This window comes from Crocodylus siamensis, chromosome 11 (assembly GCF_052110815.1).
Source record: "Crocodylus siamensis isolate JL-2025a chromosome 11, ASM5211081v1, whole genome shotgun sequence".
Taxonomy (NCBI): domain Eukaryota; kingdom Metazoa; phylum Chordata; order Crocodylia; family Crocodylidae; genus Crocodylus; species Crocodylus siamensis.
The window spans coordinates 66739417-66758830 of NC_143405.1; the positions used below are offsets into that span (position 1 = coordinate 66739417).

The 19414-nt window shown below is 63.7% G+C and overlaps 2 protein-coding genes across 8 annotated transcripts in view; one reads left to right on the forward strand and one right to left on the reverse strand.

Moving 5' to 3' along the window:
• The first annotated feature begins 283 nt into the window (after positions 1–283).
• On the forward strand, positions 284–11176 carry LHFPL4 (LHFPL tetraspan subfamily member 4). 2 transcript variants are annotated; one of them, XM_090021698.1, is made up of 5 exons: positions 492–780; positions 934–1060; positions 7847–8083; positions 8544–8560; positions 9110–11176. In XM_090021698.1, the coding sequence occupies exons 1-5, from the start codon at positions 631–633 to the stop codon at positions 9116–9118; spliced, it is 540 nt and encodes a 179-aa protein (XP_089877824.1). In that variant the 5' UTR covers positions 492–630; the 3' UTR covers positions 9119–11176. The 2 variants fall into 2 exon arrangements, with proteins under 2 accessions (XP_089877825.1, XP_089877824.1); XM_090021699.1 differs by having other exon boundaries at positions 284–1060.
• A 1220-nt stretch (positions 11177–12396) lies between these two features.
• Positions 12397–19414, reverse strand: part of SETD5 (SET domain containing 5) — an 83279-nt gene continuing 76261 nt past the window's right edge. For 4 of the 6 annotated variants that reach the window (XM_090021655.1, XM_090021656.1, XM_090021659.1 and 1 more), the window contains 3 exons: positions 16553–16686; positions 14767–14852; positions 12398–14585 (listed from right to left, as the gene is read on the reverse strand). In XM_090021655.1, coding sequence (XP_089877781.1) covers positions 14025–14585; positions 14767–14852; positions 16553–16686 — 781 coding nt within the window. In that variant the 3' untranslated portion in view covers positions 12398–14024. Of the gene's footprint in view, positions 14586–14766; positions 14853–16552; positions 16687–19414 lie in introns of all 6 variants that reach the window. The other 2 variants (XM_090021658.1, XM_090021657.1) reach the window with 1 other exon arrangement.

Consider the following 19414-nt stretch of genomic DNA (forward strand, 5'->3'; position numbering starts at 1 on the left):
CGAGTCGCACGGCACCGCGCAGAGGGCGGCCGCGACTGCGCGCGGGGGCCCCGCCGTGCGTTCCCGCTGGCCGGCTCGGGGCAGGGCTCGGCCACGCGAGACCCGGTGAGGCGCGAGGCGCCACGCGGCTGAGGGCCCCGCGCGTGGGCCTGCCCAGTGGAGGCGCGGGCCGCTGACCCGCTCCGGGGGTGGGGAGCCGAGCGGGCTGCGTGGCCGGGGGCGGGCGGCCCCATCAGCGGCGGGGCGGGGGTGGCTTCCCTCGGCCCGGAGGAGCGGCGCTAGTTTGGGACCACTTCCCGGCGTCCCGGGGCTCGGCGGAGCGGTGGCTGCTGGCCGGGGCCGCCTCGCCCGTCGGGCGGCGGCGGGGCAGCGAGCGCCCGCAGCAAAGGGGCGCGGGGCCCGGGCCGGCGCGCCTGCTCCCTGCGGCGGCCGCGGCGTGCCGTGTCCGGCCGCGGCGGCGCGGGAGGAGCCGGGGGCGGGGCGGGGCGCCCCTGGCGGGCGCGGGCGGCGCTGCAGGGGCGGAGCGGCGGGCGCGCGCGGTGCGGCAGCCCCGGGAGCGAGCGCCGTGGCCGCGCCCCCGCGCGGTGCCGGTGGCGGGGCCGGGGCCGGGCCGGGCCGGCCGGTGCCGCGATGCTGCCGTCGCAGGAGGCCTCGCGCCTGTACCACGACACGTACGTGCGGAACTCGCGCGCCATCGGCGTGCTCTGGGCCATCTTCACCATCTGCTTCGCCATCATCGACGTGGTGGTCTTCATCCAGCCCTACTGGGTGGGCGACAGCGTGAGCACGCCGCGGCCCGGCCACTTCGGCCTCTTCCACCTGTGCGTGGGCGCGGGGCCGGGCGCGGGGCCGGGCGCGGGGCCGGGCGGGCGCGAGCTCTCCTGCCGCGGCTCCTTCGCCGACTTCGGCTCCATCCCGTCGGGCGCCTTCCAGGCCGCCGCCTTCTTCGTGCTGCTCTCCATGGTGCTGACGCTGGGCTGCATCGCCTGCTTCGCGCTCTTCTTCTTCTGCAACACGGCCACGGTCTACAAGATCTGCGCCTGGATGCAGCTGCTGGCAGGTCCGTACCGCGGCCTCGCCCTCGCGCCCCGGCCCCCGGCCGCCCCCAGCACCCCGGGGCCCAAGCATGTACCCCTGGGTCGGAGCCCCCACCCCAGCAGGGCCCGGGCACCTACCCCCAGAGCCCCTGGGCCTGCCTGAGCACGCAGCCCTGTGCCCCCTCAGGACTCGGCACCCACCCCTACCACCCCCAGGGCCCAAGCACACCCCCTGAGAAACGCCAGGTCTGAGCACCCAGCCCAGCACCCCTGGGGCTGAGCACCTAGTGCCCCCCCCAGCACACCTCCCCCCACACTCCCCAGAGACATGCCTGGTGCTGAGCACACCCCCGGGCCTGAGCATGCACCCCCTAGCACCCGTGCCCCCAGGCATGTGCATGCTGCACCCCCGCCACCCAGGCCTCAGCACACGTCCTCAAGCACCAGGCCCATCCTCTCGTGCCCTCTAGGCCTTGCTATAGGGGAGCTGCAGCACCCCGCATCCCTGGGCCCGGCCCTGCGTGCAGCACCGGGCACCTGCCCAGCCACCCCGCCCCTGCCTGAATGCTGGCGCCTGCTGTGGGGACAGGCTGCAATGGTGGTGTCAGCTGCTGGCGGTCGTGGGCACAGCTCCAGCTTGTCCTTCCCCGCTGGAGCGGCCGGAGCAGCATGCTGCAGGGGGCGGGAAGCAGGGGCAGAGGTGGGCCTGGAGCGAGCCGACGGGCCCCGGCCTGTAGAACTTGCTGCCACGAGGCGCTGCCGGAGCCAACAGCTCGGGGGGGGGGGTCGTCAGAGGGGCCTGGACATGGCTGTTGTGGCCACCTGCTCCAGCTCTGGCCTCCCAGGCTCTGCAGCACCAGTAGCAGGTCTGCCCAAGCAAGGCTCTGCACAGGCACCCCCCTCAGTGACCTCCCTGCTGTCCTCCGGCCTCTCCGGGCCATGCCTTTCCCTGCAGGCTGAGCAGGTGCCAGCGCCCGTCTCCTCTGCTGGGGCCTGCCTGGGGCTTGGTGTCATTGTGCCCCTTGCAGCCCCCTGCTTCCTCACCGCGGGGGCTTTCTGGGACATCCTGCTCAGGCCAGGCCTCTGCTGTGCCTGGTCCCTGCGAGCACGGGTGGCTTTGGGACTCCCATTCCCAAGGGTGCTTTCTAGGCCCCGTGTGCCCGCTGCCAAAGCCAGACCCTTTGGAGACCACAGAGGCTAAGCTGGCCTGGTCCCAGGGCAGCTGGAAGGTGCAGCTGGCTTTGCAGGATGGGGTTGCAGGTCCCCAAGCTAACAGCGGTCCACATTGGGACGGGGGGGTGGGGGTGGAAACCCTCCAAACCTTCAGCAGACATGAGAAACAGCGCGATCTGACCCAGATGAGTTAGCAGCCCCGGGCCCGCAGCGGGGACGGGCAGGCCAGGCCTGGGCCCCACACCCGGCTCCTGGCTCTCCTGGCCCAGGAGCAGGAGCTCTCTCGGGTCCCACAGGGTCTTGCCAAAGCTGAACGTTTCCTGCAGGAAGGCGGGTACTGAAGCAATGACCTCGTGCGACCCCCTGGCAGCAGCTGGGAGCCCTCTGGTGCCAGGGGCCACGACGCTGCCCTCGGGCCCTGTAGCCAGGCCAGGCAGTAGGGCACGGCGGGGCTGGCTAGCAGGAAGCTGGTACGCAGCAGCCCGCGAGGTCCCAGGCAGGCGTGCTGGCAGCTGGCCAGTCAGTGCCCACAGCCGGCCCACGAGGGCCCGGCGAAGCTCCCACTGGGTCGGGGGTTGGTTCGTGGCCCAGGGGAGGCCTCCCCTTCCAGCAGCAGAGAACCAGCCACCGCGTGCTCGGGACTGGGCTGCGGGGAAGGCCCGTCGGGTGGTGCAGCCGTGGGGGTGACTGGCCACAGCCAGGGCCCCCGATTGCCAGCGCGCTGCACAGCTGTGCTGGCCAGGGTCCCAGGTAGGCTCCAGCCGCCGGCGCACGGGCAGCATCAGCAGGCGCTCACGCTCGAGGCAGCAGCAATCTCTGGATCAGCAGAAACCCGCTGGCCGCCCTTTCTGTGCAGCTCGGCTGTGCTTCCCCCGGGGCTCCAGAAATAGGCCGTACCTTTCCCCTGGGGATGTGGCTGGCAGGCAGCGGGGCGGGCGGGCCAGGCAGGGGGAGGCCGTCTGCACCAGTGGCCTGTGCCTGCAGGAGGTGGAGGCCGCAGCTGTGGCTCGGTGCTGGAAAGCTGACATTTATTTATAGCCTGGTCCAAGTCACAGCACAGACGGGGGCTCCCCTGCACGCCGCGTGCATCTCTGCACGCGTCTGCCTCTGCATCGCCAAGGGGCAGATGGACGGGGGCAGGAAGGGGCCAGGTCCTCTGCTTTTGGGGGGTGGGGGGCAGCTGTCCGGCTTCTGCCCTCTGCCTTGCACGTTGCTGCACATCTTGCCCCACCTCCGGAGCCAGGCCCATGGTGGGGGGCCTGATCCCTGCTGCAGCCTGGTTGCAACAGGTCAGGTCTGGTCTGGACCTGCCTCTGTGCACCTGCCACCTCTGCGGGCTGCAATGGGGCAAGTGGCTGCGCTGCCCCAGCCCTGCCGTGCACTCCCCCATCTCTCCCCACATCATTGGCTCTTCCCGGGAAGGCTCTGCATCCCTGGCCCAGCTCCTCCCTGTGCCTGGCATGCTGGGCCTTGCCCTGGAGAGGTCCCACAGGGGCTGCTCCCTCGGCTCCAGCCTCACCACCCGCCCTGGCCAGGCGCTTGTTTTTGTGCCACATGGCTCTACGGCACCGGGGCCACAGGAGGCTGGGCTCAGCACATGGGCAGTGCCCGGGCACGCAGCGCAGCGGGAGCCCATCCACGAGTGGGGTGGGAGCAGCAGGGAGCTGTGGCTGGCCTGCACGCGGGAGGCTGTCTCTGCACATTGCTTCAGCGCGGGGGCCAGCTCGCCACAGGGTGCCCAGCGGCGAGGCAGCAGGGCCGGCCCGACGAGGAGCGGCGACGGGACCTGAACCTGTTCAGCCTCCACAAGAGAAGGCTGAGGGGGGACCTGGTGGCCGTCTATAAACTGGCCAAGGGGGACCAGCGGGGAATGGGACTATTTGATGTCCTCATATCGCGGGGAATCTGCTTGAAACTGTGGGCCGCCGTCGGATGGCGGCCGGTGGTGCAAAGTCCTCTGGACCGCCTTGCGGGAGTCCAGAAACAGTCCAGAGTGAGCCGCCCCGGCGGGGGGCAGAGCCAGGCTGGCCGCCACCGCCGCTGTGTCAGGCAACCGGTGCTGTGACAACATCACCTAAGACAATCGGGATGGGAAGTCACTTGGTGCTCGGCGCTCGCTGGTCTTCGTGCGGGTAAAAAGGCTAAAAGCTTAAAAAGTTAAAAGCCCAGAACCGCAGGATGAGCCGCCACTGGGCAGGGCGACCAGCACCTTAAAACACCAATAAATTATGAGGGACAACAAAAGAGAAAACAGGGCGTGCGCGTGCAGGGTCACGGCCGAAACAAGCGCTCCCTGGGGGAGACTGACCAGGGACCCTGGATCACGCGCACCAGCTCGCAAACCTGGAGAGCTCGCTGGCGGCTGCCGCCCAGCCGTGCTGCACCCAGAGACGCGCGCAAAGGACACCAAGGAAAATGCCCCGAGGTCGCCAGGAGCCTTCCCTGCCAGAGCCTCCTGCCTGGACCGCCAGATGACCAGCTTGGCCAGAGGCAGGAGGAGGTTGACCAGGAGGTCCTGGGCCTTGAATGGGAGAGGCCCTGTTCCCCTGAGCAGCGCTGGGGTAATGAGGAAGAACGGCCGGAAGCTGACAGAGCAGGTTCAGGCTAGGAAGTGGTGCTGGCTCCTGCCCTGGGGGTCTTCAAAAGGAGGCTGGACAGCCACCTAGCCGGGGTTGTTTGACCCCAGCATCCTTTCCTGCCCATGGCAGGGGTCGGACTCGATGATCTGCTGAGGTCCCTTCTGACTCGACAAAGTATGAAACTATGAGACCTGGATGGAGTTGGTCACCACTACAGACAGGACCTCTCCCAGGTAGGGAAGACGGAGGCCAAAGAGCTGAGCAGCTTCTAGGTGCCAGGGGACGGGCCGGCCGGCTCCGTGACTTGCTCCTCTGTTGTCTGAGCTGCTTTGGTGCGAGCAGCAGCTGCCCCTCCGCGGCCACCACACGTGAAACTCCCAGATGCCAGTGCTTGCCTTGGGGAGAGGCTCAGCCGGTGCCCGCCAACCAGCTCCTTTCTGTCTCCAGGAGGGCAGATTTCATGCGCCGTCTACAGGGACTGCAGCTCCAGCCTCTTCCGGGGGCACACGGAGTCAGGGGCTGTGCGTGCAGGTCCAGCCGCCCCGGACCGCGCTGGCTCAGCGGAGCCCTGTGCCAACGGGCCGCAGGGCCGGGCTGGGCCGGATTCGGCGGCCTGCGGGCAGAGCTCCCGGGATGGGCGGCGGGGGTGGCTGCGAGGCCCTCGCGTCGCTCTGGCGCCGTGGCCGAGGGCGGTGGCCCAGCGACTGCCCGTGCCCCTCGGCTGTGGCGCGGCTCCTGCGTGCCAGCCTCGCACGAGGCCGGGAAGGGCGCTCGTCTGCCCAGGCCCAAAGGGCCTGCGCTCCTGCCGGGCAGGGCCCGAGGCGGGGCAGTCGCCTCACGGCGCGTCGTGCTGCAGGCCCAGGCCCAGGCCCGGTGGCGCCGGCACGCGCCGAGCGAGGCAGCGCGGACAGGGGCGGGCGGGGGGCGCCGGCAGAGACGAGCGGCGCACGGTCGCCATGGCAACAGCTGTTCAGCGGCATCCGCTTCTTCCCCGGGGCGGCTGCGGCCGCGGGTCCCCGCGAGGGCCCAGCCCCTGCCGGGGCGCGCTCGGCCCCGCCACTCGCGCGCCGTCAGGCTGTGCCTGGGCCTCGGCCTTCTTGCGAGGCACACGCGAGGGGCGCAGCCCAGGGGGGCTGCACCCAGTCCCCCTTCGGGGCACGCACCACCCCTCCGCCTCGCCTGGGAACCTCCACGTGCGCTCGGCCCGGGCTGGCGACCGCAGCACGGAGCCCGGCATCCCCTGCGCGGCGGCCTGGCCCCAGCCATCGCTGGCTCCGCCAGGGGCTCTCGGCACAGCGGCAGGACAGCCACAGCCAGGGCCTCCCTCCTCCCGCTGCCCAGCCCTGGGGGCCTCCGCACTCAGCAGCCCGCAGCAACGGGGACGAGCCGGACAGCGAGGCTCACAGGAACGGCACCAGGATCCTGGCAAGAGAGGCCCGGGCCTGGCTCCCGCCTGGGGGAGGGTTCCCCGCTGAGGCCACAGCCATGCAGAGGCTGCAGAAGAGGGTGGCGAGGCCGAGCGAGGCTGCCCCCACCCTGCCCCGCGAGGGCCGCGAGCCCCTTCCCTTTGCTCCATAGTGCTGACTGCTGCGGGGCTGAAGGGGCTTCTGGGGCTGGCGCTGGCTCCGGACCATGCCAACGAGGCAGCGCGCTGAAGGGGCCTGGGAAACCTGGTGGGCGAGGGGCCATGCGCCACTGCCCCAGGCCACGCTGCAGTGCAGGCCGCTGGCGGGGGCTGCTCTCATTCGGGCAGCACCCAGCACCGGGCCCAGCTGCCCCCCAGCATGGGCCTGGCCTCCGGGGAGCAGCAGGGAGGGCCCATGGCCTGGGGACCCTGGGCCTGCAGGCGTCCTGTGGCCGGCGGTTGGCCAAGGCCAGAGACGGCGGGAACGGGCAGGGAGGGGTGGGCCCAGAGGGGAGGCTGAGGTCACCTCTCGGTCCCCATGAGACCCACCGACCCAGTGCACAGGGCAGGGGCTGGGCCCCCGAGGCAGCCCTGTGGGCCAGAGCTGGGCTGGGCAGGGCAGTGGCTGTGCCTGTCACAGCCGCAATGGGGTCCAGCTGCAGCCCCGCCCTGCGCACCTCCACCCCGCAGCCGCCCCGGGGCTCTGCCGGGAGACGGATGCTGAGCTCCTGCTCTTGCCCCCACCCCAGCTCAGTGCCCTGGGGCAGTGCATCGGCCCAGGCCTGTACCTGGCTGCAAGGACGAAGCTGCTGACGGGCGGCTGGACTGGGTTGGGCTGGTCCTATCCTGCAGCGCTGCAGGCTCCCTCCACGAGGAGCAGGTGCAGGGGCTGCAACCTTCATACCTGAGCAGGTGCTCAGCCTGTGACCTGGCCCAGGGGATCCTGGGAGACGTAGTCCAGGATGCAGGCAGCCAGCTTGTCCTGGGACATCTCTGCACACCACAACTTTTGCTCGTTGCTGGAGAAATGAAGCAAAAGGGTGTGGGGGAGATGGTACACAAAGGCGGGGGGGGGTGCTGGGGGTGCTTGCACACAGACTGCATGTGTGCAGGTGTAATTGGCTGGGGAGGGGCAGGGGTCGGTACGCATGCCGCTTGTGAGATGCTGCAGAAGTGCTCTGGGCCCATACTTAGCCCCTCTGGCGCTGCAGTTGTGCCCTGGGGGCAGCAGGCACTTGCTCAGGCCAGTCACTGCCCCACACCGGCGGGAGGGCAGAGGCTGGGCTTTGGCCCCTGACCAGGGGCTGTAGCTGGCTGTGCCTGTGCGCCTGCACCGGGCCATGCTGCCCGGGGGCTTCCTGCTGCACTTGGTGCTTACCCACTCCCAGCCCCTACCACGTGCCTGGATTCAAAGGCTAACACTCACGCCCGGCAGCCAGGGATCCCCTCGGGGCCCAGGGCCCATGGCTCCAACCGGGCTTGTCCCTTGTTGATGCGGGGCCTCGTTAGTCTGGACTCGTCACAGAGCCCTCCTGGCTCCTGTGCCTTGCTTGTAAGGAGCAGGGGCAGCGGGGGGCTGGGGCCATTGGGGCTAGCAACAACGACGGAGCCGGTAACACCACGTCTCCCCCGGCCCCTCTCTCCCTGTGCAGCCCTCTGCCTGGTGCTGGGCTGCATGATCTTCCCGGACGGCTGGGACGCGGAGACTATCCGGGACATGTGCGGGGAGAAGACGGGGAAGTACGCGCTGGGCGACTGCTCCGTGCGCTGGGCCTACATCTTGGCCATCATCGGCATCCTCAACGCCCTCATCCTCTCCTTCCTGGCCTTCGTCCTCGGCAACCGGCAGAACGACCTGCTGCATGAGGAGTTCAAGACAGAGAGCAAAGGTGAGCACGGCCCACGGCGAGGGCCTCATCAGCCCCGGCCCTGCCCCGGGCACGGGGGCAGGATGTGCCCGTACTGCGCTCTCGGGGGCGTTGGCCAGCCCGGCCTGACAGGTCTGGGGGACAGCTGCAGCCCGGCGGCGATAAGGGACAGGTCCCCGCGTGGCCGAGGCGCCCGAGGCCCTGTGGGCGGTGCCAGGGGAGCTGCCCCCACCGGGGCCCAGTCGGTCTCTGCGGCCACGCGTGGAGGGAACGGGGCCGAGCGAGCAGGAGCCGCCCCAGGGCGCCACGGCCAGGAGCGGGGAAGCAGACGCTCGCCTCTGTGCGCACCCTGCACGGCTGGAGCTGGCGCAGCAGTAGGCAGCGCGGCAGCCCCGGGTGCGGTTGAAAGGGGCGGGGGGCGGCCCGGCGGAGGTGGAGGCAGGCGCAGGCTCCTGACGCTCTCTCTCTTTGTCTCCGACAGATTTTGTTGGCACTGCGGTAAGTTCTGTGCGTCCCCCAGCGGTTCCCCCCAGGCCGTGGGCCACGCCAGGCGCAGCGTGGTCTATCTGTCCACATCGCCCCCATTCCCCCCTCCCCCCGCCGGGTCCGCCCTGCTCCTCCCCTGCCCGCTGGGCCCGGCCCTGTGGCCACGGCCAGGGATGGGGGACAGCTCGGTCCTACCCGAGCACAGGGGTCTGGGAGAGGGCCCAGCTCCGTGCACCCCGGCCCGTGGGGGGGAAGGCGGCCACGCAGGGCAGGGCAGGAGCTCTGTGGCTGTCCCCGCTCCAGCTGCAAGGGAACTGCGTCACTCCCCGCTGCCCCGGGCGCCTACGGCTGGGCCACAGCCCCCGTGCGGTGCCACGGCAGCCAGCGATGCTTTGCAGGAGCCGGCTGCTGTGCTGGGGCCTGGCTCGGACGAACGCGGGGCCTGCCGGCTGGAGCGTCCTGGCGGCGCTGCGGGTGCTGGAGGCTGAGCGGCAGGGCGGGCCCGGAGCTGCCGGGCAGGGTGCGGGGCCGGCGACGCTGATGCCCACGTTCTCTCCACAGAGGATATAATGTAGTGCGTGCAGCTGGGCCCTCGCAGCGCTGGCGCCTGGACTGGACCCTCCCCGTCCCTGCCCTCCCTTCTCTGCTGACACCCCGTCCCAACCAGCTCTGTGCCTCAAACGCCACTGGCCTCGCCAGGGACCTGTCGGCCACATGGCTCCCCACCCCTGCCGGGACCGGGACCGGGACCGCCTGCCCGCCCGCCGCCTGCTTCAGGAACAGCAACGCACTGCAGCTTTGTGTCCCGGAGACAACCACGGAGGTTTGGATGGATTTCGATGCTCCTGGGAAGCATCGAGGCCCCTGCTGCCCTCCAAAGTGCCCCTGTCCAGCCCCTCCATGCCCTGCCCTGGCGGTGGAGCCAGCACCAAGAGGAGCCCCTGCCTCCACCCCTACACCTCTGGGCAACAGCGGGGCTGCAGCAGACTGAGCTGCTGGGGGATCCCAGCCCTGGCCCGGTGGGCCGACACTTGTGCATTTGCTCATCTTTGCACAGGGACCACAACTGCACCCCGCAGCCCTTCTGGGCTCTGGCTGAAACTCACTCCTGGGCCCAGAGCCTCCTGCCCCTGCTGGGACCAACTGTGGGGGCATCCCGGTGCCAGATGCTGAATGTAACCCCTGGCCTGGCCCTTGATGCTGGGGGCTGCTAAAGGTGTGACCAGCACCCAGTGCCCTCCTGCCCCTGTTCCACCATGTGCGTCTCAGCTGGTGCCAAATGCCACAGTCCTCCCCACACGGTGCTTTACCCCTCGCCAGACAGATCCACCCCCCTCCTGGCCGGGGGGCGGCCACACCGCCCTGCTGCGGCAGGGCCCCAGCTGCGGGGGCAGCCTGGAGGGGGCCGTGCCTGCTGCTCCACACCCACAGAGGCAGGACAGCAGTACGGACCTGCACCGCGGGGACCCCTGTGCCGCCGAGAGCAAGGCACCTTAACTGCCCCCCACAGCCAGCAAGGCTGCCCCTGCTCATCGCAGGCCCATGACTCCAGGAGGCAGTGACAGTCCCCAGAGCCTCATTGCTGCAGGGACAGAGCTGGCCCTCCGCCCCTCAGAGCCCCTGGCTGGAGTGGAGCTCGCATCCAGCTCAGCCCCAGCCCCTGCCCCCGAGACCAGATGAGCCAGAGCAGCCCACGCCCGTGCCCAGCAGACACAGGCTGGAGGTGAGAGTGCCTGGAAGCACGCAGCACGCGGCAGCACAATAAAGTCCCGAGCGGTCATGCTGAACGCATCCCAGCGCCCAGCTGCAGGTCACCCGGGGACGTCTCTGCCGCTGGGCCCCAGGCAGCAGTCGGTCGGGGCAGGGAGCGTGGGTGCAAGAGGTGAAAGGTGGGAAGAGAAAGTCATAGGGGCTGGTGTGGTGCAAGGCAGGGCTGCGGGGGCCAGGGCTTGTGCCAGGCTGGCGGGACCAGGGCTGCAGTGCGCAGGGACCCGGGCATCCTGCCGCGGCTGCTTCCTGAGAGCGGAGCCAGGAAGCAAAGATGTACATAGCGCCAAGCGCCAGGGTGGGGAGGGGATGCTGGGAAGGGAGGCTGGGACAGGCCCGGGCGCACAGGAAGGTTGGTCTGGTGGTGGCGCACAGACCCTGTGGGGCAGCATGTGGGAGAGGGGCCAGAGCGGCAGGGGAGGTCTGGCCTCCACCGCCCAGGCGGGCCCTGTCCCCTTAGAGCAAAGGAGCAAGGATCGAGCCACATGCACAACCACGCAGCACCTCCAGGGAGGGCCACGGCATTGTCACGAGTCCTGTCCCCCACCCCGTGATCACGACACCCTTGTAGCAACCACGGCCCCTGCCCAGCCAGGGGAGTCACGCCAGGAGACGGCTGGGCACAAGGATGCGCTTCTCAGTCACTTGGCAGCAAAGGCCCAAGAGGAGCTGCCCAGCCCCGCGCTGGCAGATACTACAGCAGGGTCACAATTGCAGATGGTGCCACAGATGTGGCTGCTTTTGTCGACTGAGATGCAGCACCCGCGCAGAGGGAGCCGTGGCTGTAACATATCTGTATTTTAGTACAAAGTTTGATACAGTGTTTCACAAACCTTATTGGAAAATATAATTCAAACTGGACTGGGTCTGAACCCTGTTGTGTGGAGCAGAAACCGTGGCGTGGTGCTTCTCCAAGGGACGTGCCCCAGCACCCAGCCCGGGGTTGGGCTGGGATTGGTTGCAAGAAGAGGCTGCCAGGGGGACGCGGCCTGCAGCAGTAACGGGGCAGGTAGCTGCGCCACGGAAAGACGGAGGAGCTGTAGCAGGAGCAGAGACCCACCACCCCCAGCAGGACCAGCCCAAGAGCAGGGCAGGTGGCAGGACCAGAGCCAGCAATTGTGGGGGGAGTGAGGGGGGCCATGAGGGATCCCAGGAAGGCTGAGGTCTGCCAGACCACATGGCTAGACCCAACTGATGGCAGCGGCCAGGATGGACGTTTTGCCCCGTGGGCTGCCAAGAACCGTGCTGGGGGAGTGGGCCCCATCTGGCAGGACCAGCCGAGAGGCCGCACACATCCAGGGGCCCCGCAGAGAAGCCCGTGAGCTGACGCCTGCCCTTGGGTGCGAGGGCCAGGGCAGAGGGCTACGGGCTTGGGCCCACTGCACAACTCTCCCTGGCCCTGCTCTCAGCCCCCCGACAAACAGGGCAGAGCGAGGAGCTCGGTGCTCCCTGAGACCCCGGAGCTGCTGCAGCGGCTCTGCGGCATCTCAGGCAGCTGTGGTCACACCTGGACCAGGAGTTGGGTTGCAGCGTTTTGAAACTGTTGCCATGGAAATCCTGCTGGCGTTACCATGGAGATGATGCAGCTGGCACTGTGCAGGTGCTAGCGTCGGGCACTTGGGAGGACAGGCGAGGACAGGGCTCAGCCGGGATTTGCTCGTGGGACGTGGGCAGGAGCAGCCCCATCAGGCACCAACCCCAGGCCAGACGCCACAGGCCTTGGCCAGCGACAAGCCAGCACGGCTCAGCCTGGCCCCTCGTGGGCAAATGTCCCGTGCCCTGGGCTGGTGACCTCCCCAGGGATGCGGCAAGGGGCAGCGCACAGTGCCCTGCTCTCATGCATGCTGACAGGTGCTCAAGCCGGGGCAGGCATCGGCAACTACAGACGAGCTGCGCCGGCTCCCTGGGGAGAAGAGCGGGCAGGGGTGGAGCCGTTTTCTCCCTCCAGCTCCACCTGCCCCTTGGGTTCCCGCTGCAGGGGGAGAAGGCACGTGGAGCCCCTCCTGTGGCTTGTGCTCGGCCCGAGGGGACCGGCGCTGCTGGGACAACGGGGAGGAAAAACCAATAGGCCACTCTTCAAGTTAAGTATTTTTATTATCAAAATTATTACGTCTCTTGTGAAAGTCCAAATGTTACAGCATGGTGTAAAAACGCCACCAGAGCGAGACGCTGCAGCCCCTGCCTTTCCAAGAGCTTCCCACGGTGCCACCCTCGGTGCGCGGAGCTGCTGGGACCTCTGCGTGCTGCACCCCTGCCCCAACCCCACGCTGCCCCAGGGCAGAGCCTGCCTGCCCCATGCTGCACGCAGTGCCAGAAGGGAGGCTGCACCCCCAGGCGCGAGATCAGGGAAGTTTACACCTACTTTGTACAGCACACAGCCACCCGGCTCTGGGGTGGCAGCTCCCCCTGCCCCGCTCGCAGCCAGACAGCTTGAGAAAGTTACTGATGGTTTCAAGATGTTACAAGTCTCCCCTAGGTTAAGCAAACACCTGATTTCAACTGCAAGTTGGAGCAAGTTGCAACAGTCCTGGACGAGGAAGAAGACTGTGCACTGGAGGGGCAGGGGAGACAGACTCAGCATCGGTGCATCCGGGAGCAAAGGAGAAGGTCCACGGCAGCACCAGGGTCACACTTGTCGGATACTCGCTAACCTACTATGGTTATAACTGAATATAAAATTAGATAAATAAAAACACGCCCAAGAGTACAGTAAACGAGTGAGAAAGAAGCTGGCAATTGCATGGAATCGCACAGACTGCACCCCCTGCCGAGGGGCCGCCCTGGAGCCACGGCAGCCCGTGAGCACCCTGCACAGGCCCTGCGAGGCCTGGGGTCCCCACCACGCCTGAGCCGCGCTGCAGCCGAGCCACAGGCCCCGCGGCCAGCATGAGTCAGGCGTGCCAGCAGGCAGCTCCAGGGCACCCTGGTCTCGCCCTCACTGGGAGGGGCCCCTGGCACCCTCTCATGAGAGCCACCGTGAAGGGCCAAAGTCTGGGGACAGGCTCCGCTCCCTGGTGCGTGGCAACAGGCACTGCCCAGCCAGTTCCAGGTGCTCACAGACTCCTGGGACAGTGGCTTTCAGTGACCTACCCTGTCACGCCAGTCAGCAGCGTGCCCGCCTGCTCCCAGCAGCGCCAGGTGCGCACTCACTCTCGTCCCAGTGCCAGCTCCCCTACGGGCTGCGGCGTCCCCATCGCTGGAAAGGGACCTGATGGCGGCAGTCGCAGCCCAGCCCAGGGCAGGCTGTATACGCTGGTCTGTTTGTGACTGGAATGATCGTAACGGATTCAAGCCCTCCCCCAGGAGCCACCAGAGCCGGACCTACGAGGATCAGTTTAACTTGCCTGATTTTTCCTTGAACTGTTTCTTATTCAGATGTCCTTACTGCACGTGTGACTACAGCTATGGGCATGGACAGGGGACAGAGGCTGCGTCAGTCATTGCACTTAGAACCGTTTGCTTTCCTGTAATGTACCCAGACGTTAGGGAGAAGCTTTGCTACAGTCTCTGCCTCAGAGAAATCTGCTTCCTTCTCCAAGCCAGAGGCCAATGCGGCGTACGAGTCTCACCCAGGTGTCCCAGACCTCAGCCTCCGACCCCCTGCACCCCCAGTATCAGGTGCAAGCTTCTAACACCGGCCCCGGGGCCGCTTCCAGAGGGGGCTGGAAGGGTCTGTAGGCAGCTCCGTCCTCCACAGGTCCAGGCAGCCCTAGGAAAGCCCTGTCTGAGTCTTTACGCCCGAGCCTTGCAGCTGCTGCAGTCTGTACTGGTGGACACTGCCTCCCCCACGGTGCGGGTAGTGCTGGGCACCGGGCACCGTGGTCCCCCTGGAGCTTGGGTGGAGGGCCGGCTGCCCAGGGCCGGGGGGACCAATAGTCCGCAAGTCCGATTGCAGTGCTCGAGCACTTTGGGGGGTGCAGGCGGGGCCCGATGCGCCTGTGCAGGGCTCAGAGGACAGCGAGTCCGTGGCACTCGGCTGCGCGGGGCTGGCAGCAGCAGGACAGCTCTTCTTCAGGAGGCTGCTACCGCCACTGCTGCCAGGGTGCTGCTGGCTGCTGTAATAGCCAGAGTTCCCGGCAAACAGCGCCGAGGAGTCCGTGGAAGCTGGGGGAGCAGGGCTGGAGTAGGAGGTTTCCGAGGAGCCGAGAGAGGTGGCGTGTCCTGTCCTCTGTGATGCCACTCGGTAGCTGTATCCTGGGGATGGCGCAGGATGCCCTCGGTAGGGGGAGGAGCTCTGTGCCTCTGCCCGGGGGCTGTCTGACTGCAGCAGCTGGAGGGTGTAGAGACAGGACAGGTCAGACATGCTCCCACCTGCCTCACTCACGTCAGGTGGCAGCCCATGTTCAGCAACGCTGCATGAGACTAGAAACCCACCCGAGTAGCTGCCAGATGCAACCTGAAGCTCCAAGGCTACCCACGCCCATCATAGGCAGGACCAGTGCTCCTCTCACCTGGTAGCTGTATCTGGAAGGACTGTACACTGCTGGTCCTTTGAGTGTGGAGCTGAGAGCCTCTGGCGTGTCCCCCTCCGCTGCATCTGGAAGGCACATCACAGTAAACCCTACGTCACCCCTGGACTGGAGCATGCTGCCTGGCCATGCTGCAGCCAGCTAGTTCCGCAGTCCTGGGACAGGTCAGTGGGCAGTGAGGCACAGATGGGCTCTCTGAAGCCTGAGATGGTGGCAACCTAGAAAACCCTAGTCCTAAGGCACATGAAGCATCATCATGGACAAAGAGCTGCCACCTCTCCCACAATCCCTGGAGCTCTTCAAACTGTGGACCCTACTGTACACACACATCAGCTTCGTATGTGCAAGACCAGGTGAGGGAGCTCCTACGTGGGGGGTTTTTTTACCCAGCAGCTGCGAGCAAGGTCCTTCATACGCAGACTCTATCGGGTGTGCAAATGCAGCATAGGCCAGAAGCAGAGGCTAACTGGGACAGCCTGTTGTCCCCCTACACTGGGGCCATCACTTGCTAGACCCCCTCAGCATCACTCTTACTGCTCAGATTCGTAGGTCTGGAAGGGACCTCGAGGGTCACCTGGTCCAACCCCTGCAGAATGCGACTCCTAAGCCACCTGTGTCCAATGCGCACCCAGCTTTGCTGGAAAACCTCTAGTGAAGGAGACTCCAGCACGCCCTGGGCAGCCTTCTCCACTGCCTTAACTGTAAGGATGTTTTTCCACAGATCTAATCTAAAAACTGCTCTGCCACAATTTAAGGTTAGTGCTTCATGTCCTGGTCTCTGTGATAAAGGAGAACCATTTTCTCTCCCTTCTTTAGGGCAGCCTTTCAGATATTTGAAAGCTGCTATTCTGTCCCTCCATCTCCTTTTCTCCAAGCTGACCGTTTTGCACTGCACTCACGTTGAGCCTGAGATGCACTAAGACTCCCAGATCCGCCTCAGCAGCACTACTGCCTAGCCAGTTATCTTCTACCCTGTCTGCATTTCACTCTTCTTCCCTTACACTGGTCTGCACTGAGCTCCATCCTGCTGTCTCTAGCTCAGCTCCCCAGCCTGGCCAGATTCTTATGAATTCTACTTCTATCCTCCAAAGCGTCTGCAGTTCTCCCCCTCCTGGGTCACCTGCAGATCTGATCAGGAAGCTCTCAACTCTGGGGTCCAAATCTCCACCAAACATGTTAAACAGCATCAGACCCATGACACTCCCCCCCAGGGATTCCCGCTCGAGACTTCCTGCCGTTCCAGAATGGATCCAGAATTGCCCTCTGCCTGCAGTTATCGATCCAGTTACTGGTATGTACCCACCTGACTAATTTTATCAAGTCCATGCTTCTCCAGTTTGCTTCTGAGGTCACGTGGGCCTCTGAGGCCTTACTCAAGTCCAAGCCCACTGTGTCCACCGCACTCTCCCCACCCACTGGGCTAAGAACGTCAGTGTCTCTATCCTCAGAGAACTTCACCGAGCTTAGCCAGTTAAACCAAAGGGCCCTGGAGATATGGGGAAAACTAAATCCCAGGGCAGTAAATCTGTGGTGGAGCCTAGATTTAGTTCTGAGGTCCAATCCTGTGATCAACTACAAGACTTGATAGTTGCAAGAAGAGACGGGAAGAGGCACTGGGCCTTGCTCGCTTCAGGAGGAAATGTGCCCGGGATGGGTCTCTCAGGGTGCCAGTGATGTTCACTGTGAAGATGCCACTTGTACTTAAGAGCCGAACCCATTCTGCTCCCAGGATGAAATGCAGGTCCCCTGCAGAAGCTCAGCTGCTTACCTGGGTCTCTCTCAGCAGCACTGTCACCAGAAGGCGAGGGTTCGCTTCTCTGGGATACCTTTGCACCGCTGCGCAGGACCTTCTCAAGAATGCCACGGCCCTCCCGAAGCCGCTCCACCGATGTGGGAACCATCCTGCAACAGAAAGCAGTCAGCAATGAGGCCCACCTAGGAACAGTGCGTGAAGGGCTCGTGGGCCCCTGGCTAGCGCTACAGGAGTGGCATCTGCTCAGAACCTCTGGCGTGACGTCCGTGGCAGAGCGCAAGGCCCCGCCCTGAAGAACGGCATCTCCAGACCAGCGGTTCCCAAACTCTGACAGATTGCGCACCACCAATTTCATAGAGTCATAGATTTTTAGGGAGAGAGGGGACCTCAGCAGATCATCGAGTCCGATCCCCTGCCCTGGGCAGGAAAGAGTGCTGGGGTCAGATGATGAATTTAAAAATGATACAACCTTAAATACCACCAGCAAATTTTTCAGTTCAATCTTAAGTACCACCAGCACATTCTCTCATATAAAGTAACTATAATCAATCTGTTAACGCGTACCACCAAAAGACTGTCTGCGTACCACAGACTGGGAACCGCTGCTCTAGGCAAAGGCTGCAAGGGGCATGGCTCTGCACTGCTTCTGCAACAAGCAAACTGCAGGGGATTTCACTGTCAGAGCCTGCCTGCCAAGCACAACTGCTGTCAGGAAATTCCTACAGCATTGCCGTGGGGCAACAGGATCTCTCCTCTTAACTGTCAGAAGTGACTGGAAGATGTCTAACGTGGTCTAGTGAGACTGAATCCTCTTCTCCCAGGAAAGGGATTCAGGACTTGACAGCATGTGTGAAGGTGTGAATACATACAGCCAGATGCAGTCACTTGGCAGAAATGAGTTTCTGTTGTACTGAAAAAGCAGCTAAATGCAACAAACTATGATGATGAAACATTGTGGTGGCTCTGTTAGAGCATGTGCCAGAAATGTAAGGTTTCTGGAATAAGGGTAGTTAGACTGCTTCTCTCATTAATGCTCCTTTCTATATCCTTTTCCTTTGCTAAATTTAAAACAATCCGTAATATAGAAACCCTGCAAGACTGTACACAACTGCTGCCCCATCATGCTACACACTGTCCAAAAAATGCCGGAAAAGTTCCTGCTCTGAAGATGGAAACCCGTGGCAAAGAGACCTCCCAAGGTCATGCTCAAGGTCAATAGCTGGCTTGGAACAGAACAAACCTACTTCCACTGGACCATCCGGCCTCCTACTCTTCATGCTTGTACATGAAGTAGCAGCACCTAGATTCAGCACCACCGTATGCATCAGACTGTTCATGGTAAAGAGCGAGTCCATGCCCTAAAGAGCTTAACCTCTTTCAGTATCTTTTTTAATGCTAAACATGTAGTATAAAACAGATGTGTAGCATGACTGAGTTAACAGTGAACAATAAGAGAGAGCTGGGAGATGCAGTAATTAAACCACACCTTTTCAATGTTATCGTAACAGTTTAGCATCTTTCTTTTTAAAGATAAAAAAAACCAGACTTGACATGAGCATTTTTACAGTCCAAATGCTGGACTGAGTGAGAGAAAGGGGCAGAGTTCACACCTCCTGGAGGTGAATTCACACTTTCATTGCTGCTATTGCTTGGCTGGGGACAATTTTCTGCAAGGCTGGGCTAACTGGGCAGTAATACATCTGTTTATTCTGTAAAGGCTGTTTCTTGGCAACTGAAAGACAGAAACTTTTTTTTTTTTTTTTTTAAATGGAAGCTGTTTGCAGGTATTGTAGGATTCAGCAACATTCTGGAGAGCCCTAAAAACCAAGGCCAGTCAATTCTGCTCCCACTGTGCGTGCCATTATATGTGCCTGGAAATGTACTGGAGAGCTGAGAGCAGGGGAAAGAGCTCTAGAGATGAAGCTGTTTTACCACTCTAGTACTCAGTAGCACAGTCTTCATAACGCAAGGTCAAACAGGATGCTCACTTATAACAGGAAAAGGCAGAAACACTGGCCAATCCTTTTTCAAGACACGTGACAGTTCACATCTCAGAGATTCATAGATGCTCGGGTCGGAAGGGACCTCAGCAGATCAGAGTCCAACCCCCTGCCCCAGGCAGGAAAGAGCGCTGGCCGGGGTCAGACGACCCAGCCGGGTGCTTGTCCAGTCTCTTCTTAAAGACCCGTAAGGTAGGGGACAGCACCACTTCCCTTGGAAGCTCGCTCCAGATTCTGGCAACCTTCACCGTAAAGAAGTTCTTGATGTCTCACCTGAATCTGCTCTCTCTCTCTTTGTGGCCATTATTTCTAGTTACTCCAAGGGGTGTCCTTAGTAAATACAGCATCTCCTACCCCTTGCTGTTCCCCCTGATGAATTCATAGACGGCCACAAGATCCCCTCCTCAACCTTCTCAGAGGGCCCCGAATCTCTTCAGCCTCCGCAAATCTTTCCTCATAGGGCCTTGCCTGCAGGCTCCTGAACATACGAATGGGCTCCTCTGAACCCTCTCGAGGTTGTCCACATCCCTCTTGAAGCACAGTGCCCAAAACTGGACACAGTACTCCAGCTGCAGCTTGACCAGTGCCGCATACAGGGGAAGTATCACCTCCCTGGACCTGTTCGTCATGCAACCACTAATGCACGATAAAGTGCGGTTAGCTTTACTGATCACTTCCTCACATTGACGACTCATGTTCATCTCGGAGTCAACTATGGCTCGAGATCCCTTTCTGCTACAGTGCTGCTGAGAGGTTCATCCCCCAGCCGGCGAGCGTTCTGGTGATTCCTTCTCCCTGGGTGCAGCACTTTGCATTTCTCCTTGTTGAACTCCATCCTATTCTGTTCTGCCCACTTGTCCAACCTGTCCAGATCTGC